General features: G+C 49.3%; 1 protein-coding gene across 2 annotated transcripts; it reads right to left on the bottom strand.

Moving 5' to 3' along the window:
* Window positions 1-3,702: 3,702 nt before the first annotated feature.
* On the bottom strand, window positions 3,703-22,781 carry Pgpep1l (pyroglutamyl-peptidase I like). Of its 2 annotated transcripts, XM_052713428.1 has the most exons (5): window positions 22,032-22,121; window positions 17,718-17,770; window positions 6,981-7,103; window positions 5,594-5,820; window positions 3,703-5,091 (listed from the first exon to the last, which is right to left on the bottom strand). In XM_052713428.1, exons 1-5 carry the CDS (start codon window positions 22,063-22,065, stop codon window positions 4,878-4,880), a joined length of 651 nt encoding a protein of 216 aa, XP_052569388.1. In that variant the 5' UTR covers window positions 22,066-22,121; the 3' UTR covers window positions 3,703-4,877. The 2 variants fall into 2 exon arrangements, with proteins under 2 accessions (XP_052569388.1, XP_052569389.1); XM_052713429.1 differs by lacking the exon at window positions 22,032-22,121 and adding an exon at window positions 22,509-22,781 and having other exon boundaries at window positions 5,594-7,103.
* Window positions 22,782-24,402: the final 1,621 nt, after the last annotated feature.

Genomic DNA, 24,402 nt, shown 5'->3' with positions numbered 1-24,402 from the left:
GTTTCTGTTCACCGAATGCTCAGGGAGCTTCACTGGATGATTATGGAGGTCACATTTCCCTCTGGGTCTCACAGATTGGTGCTATGCCTCCAGCATACCATTGTGTGCTTTACAGTAAGCCTGCCTGGCCAGCGGCAGCCGCTTCTGAGGGTGAAGATGGTGGACCTTTTATAAAAGTCAGACCCTCTCCCTCCCCCCTGAGTCACCTCTTAAGTGGGTTCTATATATTTATTCCCACAGGTCCAGATAACCTCTGTTGACAATATAACAAAATACCTGAGGTGGGCTCACTGAAGGACAGAGTTTAACTTTCCTGAAGATTTGAGGGCATGGTGCTAACATTGGCTCCGCTCTGGTGATGACCTCATAGCTGATGGCAAAAGGAAGTCATCACGTCCCAAAACAAGCCAGAGAGAAGTTCAGAAGCCAGCAGGCTCTTTCAACACCCGAGAGAGCACACGGTTCCCTCAAGAATATGTAACATCCCAGGGCAACTAGCCTAAGCACTTCCCATGAGCCCTACCTCTTTTTTTTTTTTTTTTTTTTTTTTTTTTTTGGTTTTTCGAGACAGGGTTTCTCTGTGTAGCTTTGCGCCTTTTCCTGGAACTCACTTGGTAGCCCAGGCTGGCCTTGAACTCACAGAGATCCGCCTGGCTCTGCCTCCCGAGTGCTGGGATTAAAGGTGTGCGCCACCACCGCCCGGCGAGCCCTACCTCTTAAAGGCCCTGCCTTTGCTTACCATTTGCATGCTGGGGGCCAAGCTTTCAACACACGAACTTTCGGGAAACCACCTTACAACCATATCCAAGCCACAAGCTTAAGGACCCACACTCAGAGCCTTTTTTTTTTTTTTTTTTTTTTTTGGTACTAATGTGCTGTTGGTGACATTTTCTCATCCCCCCCCCTTCACTGGATATTCACAATCCCCCCCCCCCCCGCAGAGGCGGGACTTTTTATTAGTCTGGATTATAGGCACACACAGTCATGCTCCAATCCTCCCATCTGTTACATGACCAATGGAGGCCAGCCTTTCATACTGTGGCTATCAAACATACAAAACCACCCACATAAAACCATCAAACATACAAAAGCCGTGACTGAACAGGGTGCAGTGTGTATTGCCGGGGCCAATTACAAAAACCACAATGCAGCTGGGTCCCTGGGGTCTTGGGAAACTGCAGAGGTGCAGAAGGGGAAATGGAAGGGCTGGTCATCAGTGGGGAGCTCTGGGCATCCCAACTAGGTATCTTTGAAAAAAACAAAAACCAAACAAACAAAAAAACCTGCAATGTTTTTTAATGTGTCTGGCTGGTGCCAAGTGATAAGAAGTATCGCTGGAGAGCCCACTCCCAGAACCACGGTACATCAGGCTTTAGGCAGAAGCCCTCTGCTCACAGAGAAGGGCCTCTATGGGACCAGCCGAGCAGCTAGGCTCTGTGCAGCTGGCTTGCACCATTCCAACCCACCTTTGGCCTTCATCTGCCTTCATGTGACTTGGATCTGCCATATGTCAAATGTTCCTGGTTTATTTGCAGAGAGTATCATAAAGTCTTTTCTTCAAGCAAGAGAAATGAGAGCAGCCTGGTGGTAATGGTGGCACGCGCCTTTAATCCCAGCACTCGGGAGGCAGAGGCAGGTGGATCTCTGTGAGTTCGAGGCCAACCTTGTTTACAAAGCAAGTTCCAGTACAGCCAGGGCTACACAGAAAAACCCTGTCTGGGGGCTGGGGTGGGGGGGGATGAGAGCTATTCAGTTCCTTTGGTTTTGACACTGGGCTTTGGTGGCTCTTTGTAGTGCTGGCTATTGAACCCAGGGCCTTGTACATTCATATTCTCTCTCCCTCCCCCTCCCCTCTACCCCCTCTCCGTACCCCTCCTCCTCTCTCCTGCTCCTCTCCCCATCTCCCCTTCTCTCTCCTTGGCTGTCCTGGAACGCATGTAGACTAGGCCTCATGCCCCACAATGCCATTGAACTATCACCCCAACTCAGTCTCCCTTAGCTATTAGGCTACAAATGCATTTTCTTACAGTAAGCCACTGTGATTATTTGCTTGTTTTTCAGACATAAGTAGCAAACGGCAGTTTTGAGCATACCGACATGACAAGAAATTGCCCAGCATTTAGTAGCTACTTTCATCCACTTCTTCAGAGGAAACAGTGCTCCTGACGGGGCTCATAATGAAATGGGTACCCAAAAGACACTGATGTAGTAGACACACAGGACTTGGCTATGCGCAGCTTGGCACAAAACCCGGCTCAGTGTCCTAAAATGAAGACAAAAGGTGAAACAGGAAGGTGGTCATATGAATGAGAACAGCCCCCACAGGCTCATAAGTCTCAGTACTTGGTCTTCAGTTGGTGGAATTGTTTGGGAAGGATTAGGAGGTGTGGCCTTGTTAGTGGAAGTGTGTCACTGAGGTTTCAAAAGCAGAAGCCATTCCCAGTGTCTCTGTCTCTCTGACTATCTGTCTGTCTCTCTGTCTCTGTCTGTCTCTGTCTGTATCTGTCTCTCTCTGTCTCTGTCTCTGTCTCTCTCTCTCTCCTCTGCCTTGTGTTTGTGGATGAGATATAAGCTCTCAGACACCACTCCAGCACCATGCCAGCCTGCCTGCTGCCCTGCTTACCACCATAATGGTCATGGCCTCTAACCCTCTGGAACTGTAAGCCCCCTACAAAATTCTTCTTCTGTAAGTTGCTTTGGTCATGGTGTCTTATCACAGCAATAGAAAAGTGACTCAGACAAGAGGATCCTGATGTTTTTGAAGTAAGGGTAATGCTGACGATGGCGAAGAGCCAAGTCCAGTTCCCGAGCTGGCTTTCTGAGCAAACCCAGCCAGTGGGGAGGAACAGTGGTGCAGCCACTGTAGAAAACAGCATTGCACTCCCTCAAAAAGCTAAACGGAATTCCCAGGTGCCACTCACCTCTGGTGTCTTAGTTAGGGTTTTATTGCTGTGAAGAGACATCATGAGCATGGCAACTCTTATAAAGGAAAACCTTTCATTGGGGCTGGCTGACAGTTCAGAGGTTAGTCCATTATCATCATGGCAGGAAGCATGGTGGCATGCATGCAGACATGGTGCTGGAGAGGTAGCTGAGAGTCCTACATCTGGATCCAGAGACAGCAGGAAGAGACAGTGAGCCGCTAGGCCTGGTTTGAGCTTAAAGTCCACCCCCAGTGACACACTTCCTCCAACAAGTCCACAACTACTCCAACAGGGCCACACCTTGTTGGTTTTAATGCGGCACTTTTACTCTGTGCGGAAAGGTCACAAGGCACAACAAGATTCACTATCAGAGTTTTATTACGAGGAAGGAGAGATGGGGGAGGAGGAGAGAGCAGAAGGAAGAGGAGGAGTCTGTGACCAGCTTTTTAAGGATTCCCCTGCACATGCTCATATGGCCTTATGGAGCGACATACACCACACATACTCAGATTGCATAATCATGCTGTGCGCAAATTACGAGATCACGCAGCACATGGATTAAGTAGGACGTAAGGCCCCTTGCTTGGCTACTGAACTGCGCATGTATAGTCATGTCAATGGAGGAGTGGCTAGGAATCCCAACACACCTCCAATAATGCCACTCCCTATGAGTCTACAGAGACCATCTTTATTCAAACCACCGCATCTGGGTATAGACAAAGGAAAAAAAAAAAAAAACAAACCCTGAAAATCAGGAACCTGAGCAGATACTCAGACATCAATGTTCAAAGCAGCATTTATTAAGTGACCGTCTATAGATGGTGGGGAAAACAAGTGTGGTGTATTCATACAGTGGAGTAGTGTTCAACCTTACAAGGCAATGAGATCCTATCCTGTGCTACCACATGGATGAACCTAGAGACACAGATAATGTAAGGTTCCACTTACATTAGGTACAGGACTCGTGCAGGTAGAAATGGGGTATAGCGGTGCTTGCCAAAGACTGAGGAAGAGAAACAATAGGGAGCTGTTGTTTAATGGTGGATCCCTTCCTTTTCCTCCTGTTGTGGCCGGGTGCTGGGGCAAAAGCAATTTGTTCTGGTGTACATACAGTTCAAAGGGAAGCCATAGTGGCAGCAGCAGGAGGCAGGCTGGTCACGTGGCATCTGCTTTCCGGAAGCCAGAGTGACAGGAAGTGGGAAGTGCAGGGGGAGGGCTATAAAATGTGGACACTTGCTGGCAGTAACTCACTTTCTCAGGCAAGCTTCCACCATCTAAAGATTCTACAGCCCTCCAACACACCACCACCAGCTGGGGACCAAGTGCTTCAAACACAGGAGCCTGGGGTAGCATTTCGCATTCCAACGAGAAAGTTCTAGAGATGCACTGTGATGATGAACACCCCGCAGAGTGCATGAAATAAATACCACTGAACTACTCGATTAAAAATTGTTAAAAGAGAGAGAGAGAGACAGAGAAAGACAGACAGAGACAAGAGAGAGACAGAGACAGAGAAAGGAGAAAGCCAAACACTAGAGACTGGGTGGCCCCCAAAGCCATTCAGAAGACCTAAATGACAAGCTTAGGGACCAGAATTGGGGCCCCTGGAGCCAGAGCTACATCTCCATTTCTGGAACCTCTGAAGCAGCTCCATCACCCCATCAATGTAGGAAGGACCACACAGCCTTGGAAGGGAAACTACTGGGTTGCAATAAAATTGTCCTCGAAAAACCAAAAAAAAAGTCCTGAAAGTCTTAGCTTCAGCTAGCTAATCCCCTGTGAGGCATCTGCCTTTGGGAATCTTCTCTTCGCTTTGGACACTAAACTAACCCTGTCGTTCTGTGGCCTCATTCCCCCCATCCCCACCCCAGCCATGTACCCTGTCTCACAAGCCACTCTTTCAGAGACTCCGCAGCACAGCGGGCTTTTCCACCGAGGGTTGAAACACTTCCTCTAAAGGAGGCATCCCCCTGCGGCTTCCCTTTGGCTGCTGTACTTTTGAGTCTGGACCTCCTCACTGTCTTCCAGCATTTCTTGGATGATGACTTGCAAGGCTCTGCCCAGAAGGCTGGCTGGGAGCCGGTGTGACAGCGGAGGGACATGGATGAGCGCTGCGTGCCCATTTCCGAGGTACAGGGAAAGGTAGTAGGTGTAATCACAGACGTACCTGCAACCATAGGAAACTCCCATTACTCCTGGACCCGGCCACTTCCAGACACCGTAAGTGCTGTGTTCGTAAAGCGTGAGGGGACTGCCACTTGAGTTTGGTCCTTCCGCTAGAGAAAGGACGCCGCGCTAAGAACACAGACATCGGGTCTCAGTCTCACAGTCTAATGACCAGGAAGTGGTCAGGACAGAATTGAACCAGGCTTTCAATCAACTCCTGGTAAAACACCTTTACTACAGTCACTCCCTCATTTGCATTTTCACTGGGGCATTTCTTTATCCCTTGAAGAGAGGACAGAATGCTCAGTGGGAGGGGCTGTCAGCATTTGGAGAGAGGTTAAACTCATCAGCGGGGCCTGTGACAAAGACGGGCAACTCTGGGGATGCCAGTGACCATAGCGGCCACCTGGACAGCATAGGCTAACATCTTGAGGAGAGAGAAGGCACTCTGAAGGACATTCCCTCTCTCACACCTGTTTGGCACACGGACACCTGAAGTATACCTGCCTGCATCTCGGGAAAAGGCCACCTCGACATCCTCAACAGAAACATGCCGGCAGACTCCCTTCATGCTGACAACAGAGTGCATCACTTCCGGGCCACCTGAGAGGCACACTCCACCCTCAGGCTGGAAACCTCGTATATCTGTATGCCGATAACTTCGGTTCTTGCCACACTGTTCCAGAAAGATGGCCTTGGTGGAAGTGTCCATGCCCACATGCACAGCAAGCTATGTGAACACACATATCAGAAATCGACGGACACCAGATCACTAGATGTTCAGAAAGACCCAGGCATGGCAGAGCCCAGCTCTGGGGTACAAAACAGATCAAGCTCCAAATCCACCAGGAAACTCCAGGATCCCTGCCTGGGCCCCTGATTAATGGAACTGGACCAAAAAGAACATCTCTTTGGGTTGACTAGAAGACATGTTATATCTACATTCAAGTACTGTTCTGTTTCAAACTGCTCTTATAAGGCTGTGTGTTCCCTTTCCCCATGAGTGGGTGGGAGCAAGCAGGTATCTAAGATGACCCCGGAAGAAGCTAGCTCTTTAGCAGAATCACATATTTTTTAATGAAACTTTCATAAAAGGGGCTAGCAGTAGTCTCATCAAATCTTGTTAGACTTTATTTTGCCTCTTTTGAAAATAGCTGCAGAGGGGTTTGTTGCAGCATTTGGGTAGACTCTTACCACAGGGTGCTGTGTGTGATCTCCTTCATTCTCTTACCTTTTGGGGAATGGATGTTTGTACCCCCTTTTTATACAGTGTTTATGTTCAGTTACTATGTAAGCAGAGTGCTTTTGTTTGCTTGGAATGGGGTTTTGAACTCACAATGTAGGCCAGGCCAGTTTTAAACTCACAAAGATCCACCTGCCTCTAGGCCTCCCAAGTGCTGAGATCAAAGGTGTGAGCCACCACACCAGGACCCTGGCAGGGTGCTTTGAAGGTGGGCTGACCCTGGGTGGACTATCATCTAACCTTCTTACCCAGGCCCCCAGGCTCTTTGGCCTAAGTCCCTCAGAGCAGCCAGCACCACAGCCATAAATGGGACTTCATTCAGGTCCTCTTGCTTGAAATAAGATTCCCATTTCTTGCACCCGGGAGGCAGAGGCAGGCAGATCTCTGTGAGCTCGAGGACAGCCTGGTCTACAAAGCGAGTTCCAAGGCTACATAGAGAAACCCTGTCTTGGAAAAAAAAAATCTCATTTCTGCTATACAAACCCAGAATTTTATAACAGAAGCTTGTACCTCACACTGTTGATGGGGCTCGGGGAAAAAGGTGCACTCCAGCCTTCAAATCAAACCTAGAACAAGGTCCAGAAAGTTCCTAGGCCCTGGCACATCAGCAGCCTCCCAGGCCCACTGCCTCTCCAGGCGTCACTTACTTGTGGTCGCACATCTTCCCAGATTGTGGTGAGCCTCCGACTCACCTCCCTGTAATCCACGGGCAGCTGCAGAGTTCGAAGTTCTATGTCAGTGTCCCCCCCTAAACCCAGCTTGGAGAGTTCCTGCAAGACACAGCAGGGGGACTTGCCTCAATTGCCTGTGCACAAGAGAACCCTCAGACTCTATGCCCAGGGTCTTCTCTGGGCCTGAACCCTGCCCTGCTGGGCTGGAGGAACTCAGAAGGACCGGGAACCAGGAGAAGAGCCACAGCTCACTCAGCTGTGCTTGCTGAGACGGGGCACGCTAGGGAGACACACCTGAACAAGCCATGTCTGCAGAGCCGAGGCTTGTGGACTAAGATGGGCCCGAGGGAGAGGCTGGGGACCCACATGCCAGCAGAGGTAGCTAGGATAGCAGATGGAAGCTCAAGAGCCCGAGGCCTTTGGGAAACTGGTATGACATGCTGCTCTCGGCAGCTGACAGGTGTCTTGCATAGCACAAGACAAATCATCTAGCGCCCCTGGTGCTAATCCAAGCACTGACTGTCCGGTGTAATCTGAGGAGTCCCTCGTCATCTCTGCCGATGGTACAACAGGGACACTCCACCCCACGAAGGATGGGGATTGAAACTCGAGGAGAGTGCCGATGGTGGATGGAAGGCTGAGTCAGGTGTGGACTTCTCTAGGACCATAGGGAACCGTGGGAGGATGGTGCTCAGGAAGCAAAGTCCTTAGAGCTACCTCATAAGTAAATGGAGGAGGGGTAGAAGTGGGGTAGGGATCTCTCGGGGTCCGTCTGAAGTATCTGAGGGGAGCTGGTCCCTTGGCTCTGTATGCCTGGAATTGGCAGAGAGGTCATTGTGGAGACACGGTTTGAGCAGCAGCAATGGATGTTTTTTTAGAGAGGACAAAGGAGGAAGGAGGGGAAGGAAGGAGGGGGAGGAGGATATGAGGGGAAGGGGAGGTAAAAGGAGAGGGGAAGGGAGAAGCAGGAGGGGAGGGGGAAGGGGAAGGAAGACAGAGAAGGATGTGGGCATCCTGTAGGGTCCCACAGAAGCTCCCTAGTAAGGCCTTACTCAAGGTCAGAAAGCCTGAGCTTGCTTTACCCACAGGGCTGCATAAGAGGATGATTTGGCCAGGGGCGTGGTTACCAGGTGTTTTGAAGGGTTGTCGGTTGTACTTGGTGTACGCTGTGCTTTGATCTTGAAAGGCGGAGGTCTTTTGCCTCTCCCCTTGGTAGTCTACAAAAAGCCCATTAGAATAAATCTAGAGGTGGCTGGGTATTGACCCAGGGCCCTCCCGAAGCTATCCTGTGTCTCTATCTTTCTCTCCATCTACATCTCTATTTCTTTCTAATACTTCCTCATTCCTCTCTCCTCCCCCCAAGAGCCCTTCAAAAGGTCCGAGCTGGACTCCATCAACATCCTCCTTCTAGGGAGAGTAGGAATAAGCGAATTGGAAGAAAGCAAGCCCGGAAGTTGAGATCTTAGGAGTGCAGGCTCGCTGTCGGTCATAGTTCAACCAGGAACCCAAGGCCCCGCTTCTGCTTCAGTTTCTGCCACACAGTTCCTGAACTCCTTTCCTGGCATTTCCAGACAGCCAGTGGTATGCCTTCTGGGTAAAATGGGCTGCCCACAGATCCCAGGTCCTTCTCCGACCTCTGGGGAGGTGGTCCTCAGAGGCAGATGGGTGACCTGTCTTCTGTGCTGATCTTCTCCGAGGATGAGGTGCATCTAGACAGTGGTTGGAACCTGCCAACCCTCAGCATCCCTGCCTGTGCAGCACAGTCACAAGTGCCCCTCATGGGGTTGCCATGAAGTTAGGCAAGGCCGAACACTTGGAGGACCACTCAGAGGAGGATGCTCTTTGGATCTTGGAGGGTTAGTAGGAGTTTGCCCAGCAGAAGAATGTTCTGGAGCGGGACCTACATGGTTTGGAGGTGTACAAAGTTCCTCCTCCTTGCTTCCTTTCTCTCTCCCCCTTCTCTCTTTCTCTTCTTTTCTTCCTTCATTCCTTCCTTTGCACCAGTCTTACCTCTCCTTCCTTCCCCCCCACTTTCTCCCTCCCTTCTTTCCTCCATCTTTCCCCCACTTGTCATGTGGTCACTGCGCATGAGTCTAACAGTCCAGTGATCATCTTGGCTGCTTGGCTCTACCAATGGGAGTGACAGTGCGAGATGGAGCATGTGGTCCCCTTTCCCTGAGGGGAAAGGAGAGACCTGGAGGCCATCAGGTATCACTGAGACCCCAGCCTGGGTTCCGACGACGTCATCCAAGCTGGAGGCTTGTGAAGGGGGCAGCGAAAACCAGACCTGGGAGAGCTCGCCAGGTAGATGGGGACGAAGCATTAAAGAGACAAGAACAAGACAGGGGCTGAACGTCGGAGCAGCCTGCCTAGCCTAGCATGTGCCAAGTCTTGGGTTCTGTTTCCAGCACTGAAGAAATATGAAAGAAAAGAGGACCGGCAGAAGGGAGGTGAATTACCAGCCAGCCATTGGTGGAGCGTGATGCAGCCCTTCAAATGACTTTACAAAGACTACTGAAACGGAACTCTCTGAGATGGGATACGGGGACCAAGTTGGGATCATGCACTGTTCCCTGAAGCCATGGGTGGGAATGGAAGCATGCGGGCATGGCCAGCCCTGAGCGCTCACTCCCTGCTACACTTGGTAAGATGTTCACAGCCGTATAATGCACCATTTTTCTGAGTTAACGAATAGTCCAGTTATCATCCTAGGCTGCCCCTGGAGGAACCCCTGGCACTCTGCTAGGCATCTCTCCACAGCCTCATGAAAAGGAGATAACAGCCCCATCCTACACAGGAGACAACCCAAGTCCACAGGGACACAATTAAGTGGAAGAAGTTGTGGGAAGCCGCACCAAAAGAGATATAAAGAGAAGCCCAGGGAACCCCTGAGGGCCGTCCACAGCCCTTATTCCTGTTTCGAGAAATCCTGGGGTCCTGGTTGAAAGTGACTCTGCCTGAACAATGTCAGGTTCTGTCCTCCATACACGGTGCTCACCCCAGCCCTCTCCCAGTATCCACTGTGTGATGCTTCCAAACTGTTGAGTCCGTCTTGCCTAGAAGATCCAGGAATGAAAGACAGGGACCCTCTATCCAGTCGCTGTCTCCAAACATTTTTGATCATGTGCCCCATTAGTAAAAATGTTCGACATAGTGTGCCCGATCATTAGCTGGTTTCTGGATGGCACAGGGCACAGTGGACACTTCCCTATCTCTTCCCTCGTGGTCCAGCAGTTAGGATTCATGGCACTTATGCGGGACACATAAGTGGCTTCCTCGGGCAGATGTAAATCTGTAAGGGCTTCATACTTTCGTTTCTTAATTCTTTCCTTTGTTCGGACCAACATGTCGCTTGTGTTTGTTTTTTGTGACGAAGAAGGGGTCACAGGAACGGTCACTCCTCATTTCCCTGTAGTTCACATTATTCATTTTATCTCCTATGTGTGATATCGCAGATCAGTTTTTATCAGATTTCTTGATCATAATGTGAGGATTAGCTTAATTAAGGTGGAATAGCATGATCCTGAAAGCCGTTAACAGGTGGAAATGCTTTATAATGAACTGAAAGTGAGTTGGAGAAGACAGGCTTTTATAACACCATTGTGTCTGCCCTCCCCACCCACCCCCAAGGATGAAAGGCCTCCTCATCCTTCAGGATCCCGGGCCTGTCTGAGGACCTGTGTAGACACCAAGCAAGGCAGAATGCCATGCTCAGCCCATTCGCCACATACTGCTCAAGGTTAAGCTCATATTTTTATAGCCTATCCCGAGATCTTCACATCCATGCAGGTGGCTGCTGTTGAAAATAGTATGCCCAAGGATGTCGAGATCTCAGCAGTCCTTAATCAGCCAACCTATGACTGGCCATATGACCCAGCACCCCCACTTCTGAGTATATATCCCCAAAACCGGAAGCTTGCAGAGTGGCCAAGAAGAAGCAATCTGAGTGTCCATCAGTGGGTAAGTCGAGGAAAACAGGCACCGCAGAGCATTAGTTTGCCTTTAAAGGGACCCATCTCCTTCTCTCCATTCCACCCCCTCCATTTCTTAAGTTAAAATGTTTACTGTATTTATTTATTTATTGTATCTGTGTGGATGCCCTCATCCCTGACTCACATGTGGAGGTCCGAGGACAACTTGTAGGAATTGGATTTCTTCTTCCAACATGTGGGTTCTGGGGATCCAACACGTTGTCAACTTTGGTGGCAAACACTAAGCTATCTTGCTGGTTCTCTCTTTTTTTTTTTTTTTTCCTTTCATTTTTTCGAGACAGAGTTTCTCTGTCTAGCTTTGGCTGTCCTGGAACTCTTGTAGACCAGGCTGGCCTCATACTCAGAGAGATCCGCCTGCCTCTGCCTCGCCCTCACAATGAGCTACAGAAGCATGCACCACACCCAGTTTTCCTTCCTTCCATCCTTCCTTCCTTCCTTCCTTCCTTCCTTCCTTCCTTCCTTTCCTTCTTTTCTTTTTCTTTCTCTTAAAACAGGAAATGAGAGATATAGGGTCTCACTGTATAGTTCAGCCTGGCCTAAAGGTCTAGATTTTCCTGCCTCAGCCTCCTGAGTGCCAGGACTTTAGGCATGTACCACTGTGCTCAAAGACATGGATGAATCTTGAAAATTTTGTACTAAATGAAATGCCAGTCACAAAACTCAGTACTGTATGATTCCACTTCCATTAAGTAGCTAACACAGCCAGCTTCAGAGAGTTGGGAAGTAGAATGGTAGACACCCGCAACCAGGTCGAGGAGGAGATGGGCACCCATTGTAAATCAGCAGAGTTTCAGTTTAGACATTTACTCCATAGCAATATGAATACAGAGTAATAATAATTATCAGGGGAAGGAGGCAAGAGTGAGGTGGGAACATTCCAGAAATGAATAGTACTGAGGGTCAGATAGTGATATGAATCGAGTCACTGAACTGTACACTTGTGAAGTTAATGGTATGTCTATTTACCACCATTTTTAAAGCTATGGCCTTTACTATCACCCTCACACACACACACACGAAAAACCAATTTTTAACCTGGCTAATAGCTGTGGTCTGGAGCGAGATTTCACCCACATTAGTAGCTGAGCTCAGCATAACCTCCCTGCCTTTTACACCAGCCAGTAGTGAAACTGAGATTTTGAACTAAACCAACCCATGTCTGTACCTCGAAGCCAGCTGCAGTTCCCTCATGCCATCAGGACAGGTGAAAGACAGGACGAAACAGTCATGTGTGTGTAACACAAATCTTAAAAAGTCTTATTAATAAGAACAAACCTGGAGCCAGGTATTGGGGTGAATGCTAGAAGATCAGAGAAGCAGAACAAGCCACAGCCACCTCACCTTGCCAATTCCTCCGCTGATCCTGTCTCCTCAGACTGGAAACCTCTGTGTCCTCATCCGAATGGATCTCAGCTGAACTGCTTCTTGAAAGCTTGAAAGCTTAACCAGCTCTAGTTCCTAATCCTCACGCCTTATATACCTTTCTGCTTTCTGCCATCACTTCCTGGGATTAAAGTGATGTTTAAGCCACACCTAGCTGTTTCCAGTGTGGCTTTGAACTCACAGAGATCCAGACAGATCTCTGCCTCTGGAATGCTAGGATTAAAGGCGTGTGTGCCACCATTTTCTGGCCTCTATATCTAGTGGCTGTTCTGTTCTCTGACCCCAGATAAGTTTATTAGGGTGCACAATATTTTGGGGAACACAATATCACCACATGTGTGCACACACATCTGTGTATAGGTCTGTGCATGCATGTGGAAGCCAGAGGACAACCTGGGGTGTTCTTCTTCAGACATCTTTTTTTTATTTAGGATGGAGTCTGTCACGGGCCTGGAGCTCACCAAGTAAGCTAGGCTAGTGAGCCAGTAAGCCCCAGGGAACTTCCTTGTCCCTCCTCCCCAGTGCTGGGATTACAAGCACACACCACCATGCCCAGGTGTTTTTACTTAGGTTTTGGGGACCAAATTCAAGTCTTTATGCTTGCACGGCATACACTTTGCCATCTGAGACATCTCTCCAGTCAAGAAAAAAGTCTTACAAGTGAGAAAAGAGGGAGGTTCCAGCATAAGCAAGCGAAATAAACATTTGTGGGGTTTGGTTTGGTTTGGTTTGTTATTGTTTGTTTGTTGCTTTTGGGGGGTTTTGTTTTCTTTTGTCTTTTGAGATTTTTTGTTTGTTTTGGGTTTGTTTGTTTGTTTGTTTGTTTTGGTTTTTTCAAGACAGGGTTTCTCTGTGTAGCTTTGCGCCTTTCCTGGAACTCACTCTGTAGACCAGGCTGGCCTCGAACTCACAGAGATCTTCCTGGCTCTGCCTCCTGGGTGCTGGGATTAATGGTGTGCACCACCACTGACCGGCCTTGTTTTCTTTTTCTAGACAGGATTTTCTGTGTAGTCCTAGCTGCCCTGGAACTCGCTCTGTAGACCAGGCTGGCCTTGAACTCAGAGATCGACCTGCCTCTGGGATTAAAGGCATATGCCACCACCATCAGACAACAAAATACACATTTTGATGGACTGAGAAGTGCTCACTCAGATTCCTTAGTTTTCCCCATTTTAGGGTCTTTTAGGGCCCCATCTAGGACATCACAGCACATTTAGTTGTCATATCTTCTCTTACTGTGACTTCCATGTTTTTAATGACTTTGGTGGTTCTATGAACTGGTTAGACACAGTATAGCCTGTGCCTCAGTTGGATCTGTCTGCTGCTCTTCTCATATCACACTGGGGCTCCAGGCTTGGAGGAGGAAGTCTCTAGAGGTATAAAGTGTCCTTCTCATGATGATATTTCCAGGGTACAAACTGTCAACAAGACTTGTCACTGTAGATGTTGACTTTGATCACCTGGCGGGGAAGTTTATCAGACATCTTTCCCATAAAGTGTTCCTTCCTCCACTTTACATCCTGGGTTCTGTGCTGGGAAGTCCCCGTACACCATTGGCACCTGAGGACAAAGATGAAGTCTCTTCAAGGGCGGGAAGTATCTGCGTAATTTATGCACTGCAGAAGTACCTTGACTCTCCTTCTCCACTCCCTAATTTACATGGAGAATATATGTAATTTTCTTTAGAGTGGTATAGTCTCCTGGACTTTAGGCTATGGTTTGGTTCCTGCATGCTTTTCTACCTCCCTCCTACTTGGGGCCTGACTACCAAGACTGCTCTGTCTAGGAGTATTGAAGGCATCTGCGGTTTACTAGCTGTATCATAACGTAGACTGAAGATGAACACTTTTTACATCACTGCCCTCCTTCTGCACAATGATAACAATAGACTTCAATGAAAGTTGTTTGAAAATTTATGCTGACCTTGGTCACCTGACTGAGGCATTGTGTCCAGTCTCCACCATCAAGTGTCTTTCTTGTTTGTTTCTGGGATTTTCCACTTAATGTTTTTTTTATTTTGTTTTGTTTTGGACCATAGTTGACCTCTGTTCACCAAAACCACAGATGAGCAGGGTGTAGAAGTCTATATGCGTCTTCCCGCCCTCATCCACACCATGTACTGTTATTTCATTGACTTGGTGAACTGCTAACGAAATGCTTTGGCCTCCTGACAGTGGGTGACAGTCACGGTCAACTGCATCTAACTCCTTGTCAGAGTTGGGCAGTTCTTGTATGTTTTCGGCCCCTTTGAACAATAGTGCTTGGCATTAGGTTCCTGGGATCGAGATACGGAGAACCGTTCTTCTGGGGTCACATGCTCGGCCAGACTAGGAAGTGCTTGGAGCAGCTTCGCTCACTTGGTTGAGGCCAGGCCAGACTCCTAAAGGTACCAAGGGCTCTACTTATACTATCTCTCTCTCTCTCTCTCTCTCTCTCTCTCTCTCTCTCTCTCTCTCTCTCTCTCTCTCTCTTTTTTTTTTTTTTTTTTTTTTTTTTTTTGGTTTTTCGAGACAGGGTTTCTCTGTGTAGTTTTGGTGCCTTTCCTGGAACTCACTCTGTAGTCCAGTCCTCGAACTCACAGAGATCCGCCTGGCTCTGCCTCCCAAGTGCTGGGATCAAAGGCGTGCGCCACCACTGCCCAGTGTGACAGGTATCTTTCACTTATCACAATTCTGACCTGTCTTTGAAGTCAGCTGTTTTCTCCTAACAACTGCATTTCTAATTTCTCTGAGTTCTGTCACTCATTTCCAATGTACCTGATTTTTTTTTTTTATGGTCTCTTGTTATTTCTCTGACTGTTTGTAAATTTTTGCCTATACTTCTGTTTTTTAAACTGGCTTCTACTGATTTGTCTACATGTTAGTTTGTTTTCTTGTGTATCTGGTGATCTTAGGCTGGGAATTGATAGTTAGTTCATGTTCCTTTAAAAGACATTTCAGTTTTAGCTCTATTTTTTTATTTTCATGTGTTTGGTTTTGTGTTTATTTTGAGACAGGGTCTCTCTGGATAGTCCTGACTCTCTTAGAATTCACTGTGTAGACCAGGCTAGCCTTGAATTCACAGTGATCTGCCTGCTTCTGCCTCCTGAGTGCTGGGATTAAAGGAGTGCACTACCATGCCTGGCCCAAGAAGTTTGAATTTTAAATCCTCACAAGAAACCACATGAGCATCTGCAGCAGTCAGAGGTTTTGACCCAGGATCCTTTATGATGGCTTAATCTGACTCAAGGTGGAGCCTAGATTGCGTCTCTAGCTGCTTACTACTCACATTTTTTTTCTTTTTGAGATAGGGTTCTTTTTTTCCTTTTCTTTTTGAGATAGGGTCTCTTTTGTTTGTTTGTTTTTTGTCTTTTGAGACAGGGTTTCTCTGTGTAGCTTTGCGCCTTTCCTGGATCTTGCTCTGTAGACCAGGCTTGCCTCGAACTCACAGAGATCCTCCTGACTCAGCCTCCGGAGTGCTGAGATTAAAGGCGTGCATCACTGCTGCCCAGCGAGATAGGGTTTTATATGGGCCAAGCTGGCCTCATACTCACTGTATAGCTGGGGATAACCTTGAACTTTGGATCCTACTACCTCTACCTCCCCAGTACTGGGAATACAGGTATAGGCCACCATGCCTGATTTTATGTCGTGCTGGGGATGGTACTCAGGCCTGCATGCATGCTGGGCAAGTGCTCTACCAACTAAGCCACATCCCCAACCATCACCATAGAACTTGTCCTTACCAGCCTTGCCTGTGTATGCTGACTTCCCTCAGCCGGTAGCATGGGTGTGTGCATGTGTGCGTGCGCGCGTGCGTGCGTGCGTGCGCGAGTGTTTGCTCCTCAGAGCTATCCTTGGCTCTCCGCACGTCTGGCTATATACAGCAGCTTGCCCCTCAGAGCATCCAGTCTACTATCCTGCTACCACTTCCTGGAATTCCCAGACTGTCTTCTTCTGCTCTGGCTCACTAACCTTAATGAGCCCTGAGCCTCCCAAGTAATCCTCGCCATTCTTCCATTTCCTGTGCTGATCTGCCCAGCTCATCCCATGTGCCTGCTGCTGCGAACCTGTCTAACAGAAAAGCCTTCTGGTGGCAACGGACTGTGAGCTCCATCAGCATGCACAAGCTGTGTCCCTGGGACTTTAAGCGACCTCCTTAACCATCACCATATTCACATATACATATTTAAAAAAAGGGGGGGGGACTGAGGCACTGAAAAGTTGGGGTAGCTCGTTGGCCTCCCACTCCTTGCAGCTGTGGGAACTGAGCGGTGAACCAGAAGCAGCCTGCCTCTTTTGCACTGTTCATGGCTGCAGAAAGAAACAGAAGGGGCTGGGACCACTGGGGACTTGGCAGAAGTCCTGCTGATCGGGGACTAGCTGCAGAAAGCCAGGAGCTCAAGAAAGCCGGGTCCTGGCCTCTCCGTTACCTTGTGTGGCACGGGCGAGGCTTGGCAGGAAGCCCAAAGCTCTCTGAGCTTTCTCGTGATTGGAAAAACAAAAGCCTAAAAGCTAACTCGAGGGTCAAAACTCTCTCGCCTGCCTTTCTGTGGACAGACCGCAAAATCAATGCCGTGGCTGCCTTGGGTGCGCGACATTAGTAGCTTGGCTGCATGTTCAGCTTGACTGGGAAACCCTGAGAATGGACTCCAGTCCCCACATTTGGCTGGATCCAACAGGGGTGTGAAATCGAAAGTCAAGTGTGAACAGGCAGCTGTGAATATCTAGAGCCTCTAAGTGACACCCACGTGAGGACTGCGGGCAGACAATTGGTCCAGGGAGGCCTCAAAGGTCAGGGACACCGGGCCTCCTTGTGGACAGTGGGCAGTCAGAGGGCGCGCCTTCTCCGAGTCAGTCACATCCTTCAAAGCAAGTGTGCCGTTGACAGTAATGCCCATGTATTAAGTGCTCACGCTGTGTCTCACGCCATGCTCACACAAAGCAGCCTTGCACACTCACCTGGGTCCTCAGGGAAGCCCGGCAACACAGGCTTCGTCATCCACTCTTCACGCACGCGCGCACGCACGCACGCACGCACACACAAGTGAGGACTCGAGCTGGTGAAGATGACTTTCCCCAGGCCCACCACCCAGAGGAGAGGACAAGGACCTAGTTCTAGGTGCAAAGAGCCTACACTGGGACTTGTGTACCCCACCTAGGAGTGTCCCTTAACCACAAATGGAAGAAGAATTTGGCCACGCAAGTCACAGCACGCAAGGGCCAGAGACAAGCCTTTCTTCCGGGTCACCAGCTCGTCCTCCCTCTGGAGGTGATGCTGGTTACTAGGAGTCCCATGCCCTGGGGTTTCTCAACAGCCACAGAAAGAAGGAGCCAGCTTGGCCCGGGGCAGGATTTACCTTTACGGCTTCCCAGCTGGAATTCACCAGGTGCTGTCTGAAGGGTCCAAAACCTGAAACCAAAGATACCCAGAGGTTTGTCCTAGCCAGCCCAGGCCACTTAGTGACACGTTCTGTAGGACCCAGAGAATGCCTGCAACCTTGCTAATCTGGGTGCGTCCTCAGGGTTCTCTGTATGAAGCCCAGTGGGGGAGTCCAAAAGAAAAGGGTGTGTGTAGGGGGGTGCTGGAGAGATGCCTCGGAGGTTAAGAACGTTTCCTGCTGCTCCAAGGTTGCAGTTGCCCTGAGAAACACTGCCCCAAACCAACTTGGGGACTAGAGGGTGGATTTGGTTTATAGGTTGCTCCCCATCATCAAGGGAAGTCAAGGAGGCAGGCATTCAAGGGAGGAACCGGGAGGCAGGGACCACAGATGGATGCTTTTTACCGGCTCGCTTATATAATCCAGGACCACATGCCCAGTGGCACTGCCTCCTTTATCAATTAGCCATCCAAAAAAAATGCCCCAGACATGTACACAGGTGAGTCTGATGGAGGCAATTCAGTTGAGGGTCCCTCTTTGAGGGGGATCAAGTGGATAGCAAAGCTAGACCACCATGCTGCTCTTCCAGAGGATTTGTTTGGTTCCCAGCATCCATGTGTGGAGCCTCACAGCTATCTGTAACTCCAGCTCCAGGAGATCTGTTGCCCTCTTCTGACCTCTACAGGCACCCAAACATACATGGCTCAGGCACGTGCATGTGCTTGAACACACACACACACACACACACACACACACACACACACACACACACTATGTAACAAATAAATAAACAAAAGAGGGGGCTATCCACTTCCATGGTAGAAAGGCTAGGAACAAGTGTACACAAATGTTGAACTGAAATCCAAGCTGTATTAGTTGCTTTTTCTCAGTTGTTTTCTTTTTGGTTTTTCGAGACAGGGTTTCTCTGTGTAGCTTTGCGCCTTTCCTGGAACTCATTCGATAGCCCGGGCTGGCCTTGAACTCACAGAGATCCACCTGGCTCTGCCTCCCGAGTGCTGGGATTAAAGGCATGCGCCACCACCACCCGGGTCAAAATTTTCATTTTTTGATGATTTAAAATTTGAATCGACTACTTTGAGGTAGAAGATAGGGCCTGGTTGGAGGAAGGAGTCACTGGGAGCATGTCCTTGAGGCTCTCTCTTGCCCTAACCCGTTCCTCTCACTGTTCCACGCTGCTTCCTGTCCACCATCAGAGAAACAGCCGTCTCCTCTGACTTTCCTCTGTCACCATGACGCTCTCCCTCACCACGGGCTCCGATACGATGGTGCTAGCCATGGTGGGCTGAAACTTCTGACCAGAGCTAAATATCTCCTCTGTCTACGGTTCCTGTCAGACACTCTGTGACAACAACATGATCAACAGGAAAACTAACTCTGTGGTGGTCAGCTTTGTCAACCAGTGAAGGATTGTCTACATGGGGCCGGCTTGTAGGCATGTCTGCTGGGGACTGTCTTGTTAACCGATATGGGGAGACCCAGTGTGCTGCGGGCAGCGCCATTCCCTAGGCTGTGGGCCCTGAACCATACAAGAATGGTGCAGTCAAGCCGGGCGAGCACACGAGAGCAAGCATGCATGCACTTCTCTCTGTTCTTAGCTGTAGATGTGCAGTGACTGGCTGTCTGAAGTTCCTGCTCGGACTTCCCCATGGTGATGGACTGTAACCTGGGGTTGTAAGTTGAAATAAACTCCTTTCTCCTCTAAGTAGTTGGTTTGGGGTTTTGTTTGTTTCTGTGGATTTGCTCAGGGAGGGGGGGCGTTGTTTGTTTGCTTGGTTGGTGGGTTGGGTTTTTTGGTCTGGATATTTGATCACATTGAAATGAATCTGGATGTTCACACGCCTAGTGTTAGGATGGGGCAAGGATGTAGAAGAAGCTGTAAAGGAGTAGCGTGAGGGGGTTTGTGGTTATACGGCTTGATTGTGGAGGCAATTCCAGGGAGCTATACACTGGTTGAAATGGTATAGGGCTGTTGGTGAGTGCATGCACATGTTCTCATCTCTCAAACCCTCTCTCCTTTCCCCTTCCCCACCCTCTCCCCGTCTCCACCTTCAGGATCAGGTGACTCTGGTGAAAGCCGTGAGGAGTTCTCTGTATATTTCTTTACAATTTCCTCTTGATCTATAATATTTCTAAAATGAAAAGTGTGTGACCTCCTGTCAGGGGAGGCTAGCCTGTCAGCGTGGCCTGTTACGAGGGAGGCCACTCATCTCAGGTTGGGCTGCAGGTAGGGGCAGCATTGTTTTATCTGGAGTATGACTGAGGGTTTGAGTTCCTCCCCTGATTCTCTCAGCAAGTTTCTCAGTTCCCACGAATTGGAGACTGTGAAAGGTCAGGATTCTACATCAAGTCCCTGGACCCCAGGTCCTCTAGAGAAGGTGGCGGTGCTGGAGAGGGGACCCAGCTGTGCCTGGCAACTGCTGAGTGTATGGGTCTTGACCCACCAACAGGATTGGTTCACAGGGAGAAAAACCTCAAGGGACAGAAAACTTTTCAACAGGCTGTCCCACCAGCCCAGGAACACCATCTGGCTTTGACTGATAGGACACAGTCTTGCAGCTGCTGGGGGAGCCTGCAGCCATAAAAATAAAAAAAAAAAAATTAAAAAAAAAAAGCATAGAAAATGTTGAGATTAAGTAAAAAATATCGAGAAGCCAGCTTCCTCCTAGAATAATAAAAATCCATCCACATACACATAATGTGCTTTAGAATCATACTCAGCCTTGCAAAAACTACACCTCTTATTTGTTTTAAATTAGGAAAAAATAACTCAGAGAGCAAGGTTAGCCAGTCCTGTTTTTGCTGGGCTAAGCCTCGCCACCAAGATTGCCTTGGAGTGGAGCGGGGAAATCAGCCAGGGAAATCTGGTGGAATCAGGGGACCCTGAAAGGTGTGGGCTGGCCTGGTCTCTCACTTTACTCTTGGTCCCAGCCAATACCTCATCTTCAGGCTGTTTGTGGGGGTCCTTGCATTTCTCCCATCTGTCTACATGCCAATCGTCAAGACAAGATTTACACTCAGCACGTCCAATTAAATGAAGAGCCTGCCCCCTGGCCCCTCAAAACATGGCTAGTAAAGGCAGGCCACACTCTGGAGTCCAGTGGGCACTTCCCAGTGGGCCCTGACTGCCAGCTACTTGCAGGCAAACTGCAGGCTGATGAGAGCATTGTAGGGTAAGCTGTGAGTCCAAGAGGGGGCAGTACATTTCCGTGCCCATGTTTCATTTGAGACAGGCACCGCTTTTACAGAGCCTAGGGGTGGTTTCCTGAAGAAGCCAAGTGTAATTTGAACCCTTCAGTCTCTGAACCCAGAGGGAAAAGATAAAAGTACAAGGGGAGAGAAGTGTTTCAAAAGAATTTTCTTTTTCCTTTTTTTTCTCCTCTTTTGGTTAATAGTATGAATCACTGTCCGACGAAATAGCTTTTAATTAAGACAGGTGACAGGAATCCTTTGTGTCCCCTTTATCAAATACAAGTTGAAAAATTTGAAATGTGCCAAATGTGTCTGACTAAAAATAAATAAGTCGCTTTGGTGTCTAACTAAAAATAAGAGTGTTGTGAGCAAAGAGCCGGTCCTTAGGGACCAGCTGTTGACAATGGCAAGGTGCATGTGGCTGACTTCAGAGACGCCGCTCAGACAGAGGGTAGAGCAGCCACCATTACTTCCAGGATGACCTTTTGGGGTTCAGAGGCATCAACCAGTGTGTGTGTGTGTGTGTGTGTGTGTGTGTAAAGGGGTTCAGAGGTATCAACCAGTGTGTGTGTGTGTTGGTTAGTATTCCCATAGCAGCAAGAGCACCGTGGGGGGTGGGGACTGCAGACTCCATCGAGGCGTAGTCATTGTAGAAGGACAGTGTGAGTCTGGTGTGGGTCTGTCCTGTCCTAGCCTGCAATTCTACCCTTTCCACTGGGTCCTAAGCTTAGGGACAGCAGGTGACAGCCGGAGCTCCTCCCCAAGGGGCTGAAGGACAAACACGGTCTGAGTGAACCTAAGCCACAAGTGGGCACCTCCGTGCATGCCACTCGAGTTATTTGTGGCGAAGGGGCTCAGAGGCAGGAAAGCCTGTGTTTTTTAATAGGGCAGAGCAGGAAGTCAGCTTCCATCAGGAATTCCTACCACCACCAACCAGTTGCCACTCATGTTCCCCTGGGATAGCTGTTTACAAGCAGTGTCGAGCAAGTGCGCATTCCAGGCTCCAGCAGAAAGCAGCAGCCACCCGGAACGCAGGGAAATGCGGGCAGCAGCCACCCGGAACGCAGGGAAATGCGGGCTTACCGGTCACCACCAGGCAGCGGGACTGCGAATCCATGAGGCCCGGCTGAGCTAGGCTGGTGGGGGCTGGGCCAGCCGCGATCCGGGAGGGGAAAGGCGAGGATCACGTGGGGAGTGTGGCAAGGCCACGCCCTCGGGGGGAGCAGAACTGGTGGCCTCTGGACTCTGGAGCCTAGAGGGTCACAGCGCCGCCAAACTTACCTGGACTCGGCTTAGTTGGTTCCGTAGGATGCATGGCATCAAAGTGCTTGACCCTGTCCCACGACTCAAATAGCTCAAACTAGGACCCGGGCCACTGTTTGCTCCTACCTTCATCCACCCCTTTCCCCCACAACCTCCCACCCCCACCCCCCGCCCCCGGAGAAACCCCTGCTGCCCACCGTAGTCCCAGGTGTTTGGAAAGTGTTAACTTGGTTCGTGATTAATCTTAAATTCGGCAAAACATTTAAACAAGCAACCAAACACTCAGAAAACACTCACTAGAAGCTGACTGTAGGCGTTGGTGGCAAGCACCTGCTGCCTAGACCTCGCAGGCCCACTGTCAAATTAATCTCAGCGCCTGAGTTTTCTTGTTCTGCGGCGTGGGGCTCACCCCCGCCCGCATATGTGGAGCATCCTGCCTCCCACGCATGTCCCCAGCTGCATCAGCCCGGAGCGACAGGGGCTCACCAGCTGGTTGATGTCTGCTGGCTTCGCCGCGACTGTTTCATCCTGTCTGTGAAGTGCTTCCCACTGCGCTCCCTGGCAAAAGTGCCACCCCATGTCATCCACAGTCTGGGCATCTTTCTGCGTTCTCGAGGCACCTCGGCGCTTTTCAATGTTGTCAACGATACAATAACAAGAAACCTAACGTCTGGGCCAGCTCTATTGATGTCTTATGCAGCAGGTTGGCCTTTTAAAGATACTACTAACGTTTTTTTAAACTGAAGACACTCTTTTTTCAAAGGATGTGTAATAGAGAAACAACGCACATACTTCCTTTCCCCATCTGAGCCTGTAGAGCGCAAGGAACACGCCCTGCAGTTTCAGAGAAGTTCCCTGTGCCCTGGGGGACCTAGTGAGACCCAGCAGTTGTAACTACTTAATTGGTTCTCTCCCCCCCCCTTCCCCTCCCCCTCCCCCTTCCTCCCTTCCTCCCCCTTTCTCCTCCTCCTCCTTTCTTCTCCTTCTCCTCCTCCCCCCACCCCTCCCTCCGTTTTTAAAGTATATCCTGTTAATTGGGATCCCTGCTCAGGACTCAGCCTCATGTGAGTCCTTCCTTTTAATTGGCCCCTGGAGGTGGGGCCTTGGCTTCCTGTTACCTGGGAACAGGACGGAAGGCCAGTTTTCTACCACTTTCCCGGGAGGCTGAGGCCAACCAGGCTCTAGAGGACCTCAGAGAGCTTTGTACTGGGCCTGGCCGAGGTGGGGTTGGGGTGGGGGGTGGGGGTCCTAGTTTCTCACACTCCTGTTGGCTTTTGTAGACGTTTGTCCAACTCCCTCTACTGAGCTGTCCCTACCTAGTGAGTGGCCTTTACATATTTCTGTTAGGAGGGATGTGTTTCCCTGTCACAGTTAAAGCAGCTGACAAAATGTCCGTGGTTGCTGGTAGTGCTGAGGTCACACACCACCAAGTCACTGGACTGGGTGGCACACACCTTTATTCCAAGTACCAGAGAGGCAGAGGCAGGCGGATCTTTGAGTCTGAGGTCACCCCGGTCTACAGAGTAAGTTCCAGAACAGCCAGCACTACACAGATAAACCCTGTCTCCAAAAACAAACAAACAAAAACATGTGACCGAGTCTGTGACCCTGTTTACTAACGCTTATTATGCTTTGAGAAAGCATTTCCCTTCACTGCAATTACTAGTTATGAACAATACTACTCTCTTGATAATGAAGCTGTCATCTCTATTATTACTATTTAGAAAGGGTTGCACAAGCTAACCCAGAACGCTTAGACTTAGGTGATACTTGTACCCCACCTCTCAAAACAGTAGGGATTATGGATCCATGCTACCATGCTGGGATGGCATTCTTAGTTTTCGTTTGTTTGCTTTTGTTTTTGGATTTGACACAAGTCATTTTTATTTTACCTTAAACTGGAATGCATCAAGGAATTTTCACTTTCCCCATAATTCAATTCTTCTTCTCTTGCCCTAATGTTTTCTCTAACTTTGTAATGAAGTTATTAAAAATCCCTAACTGGCCGGGTGGTGGTGGCGCACGCCTTTAATCCTAGCACTCGGGAGGCAGAGCCAGGCGGATCTCTGTGAGTTCAAGGCCAGCCTGGTCTACAGAGCGAGATCCAGGACAGGCACCAAAACTACAGAGAAACCCTGTCTTGAAAAACCAAAACAAAAAAAAAAACCCAAAAAACAAAAAAAGGCCCTAG

The sequence above is a fragment of the Peromyscus californicus genome, unplaced genomic scaffold (genome assembly GCF_007827085.1).
Source record: "Peromyscus californicus insignis strain IS unplaced genomic scaffold, ASM782708v3 Scaffold_4__1_contigs__length_199733344, whole genome shotgun sequence".
Taxonomy (NCBI): Eukaryota; Metazoa; Chordata; class Mammalia; order Rodentia; family Cricetidae; genus Peromyscus; species Peromyscus californicus.
Note: the sequence above shows the minus strand (reverse complement) of the source record. Positions and strands in the feature narration are given on the sequence as shown.

What these genes read in the sequence shown, in the direction of transcription:
- Pgpep1l (XM_052713428.1), bottom strand. Translation starts at nt 22,065, where the DNA reads ATGGATTCGCAGTCCCGCTGCCTGGTGGTGACCG. An exon ending in CCAGCTGGGAAGCCGTAAAG is followed by an intron (nt 7,104 to 17,717) that starts GTAAATCCTGCC and finishes TGTGTCTTGCAG; the next exon opens with GAACTCTCCAAGCTGGGTTT. An exon ending in GGGAAGATGTGCGACCACAA is followed by an intron (nt 5,821 to 6,980) that starts GTAAGTGACGCC and finishes GTGTTCACATAG; the next exon opens with CTTGCTGTGCATGTGGGCAT.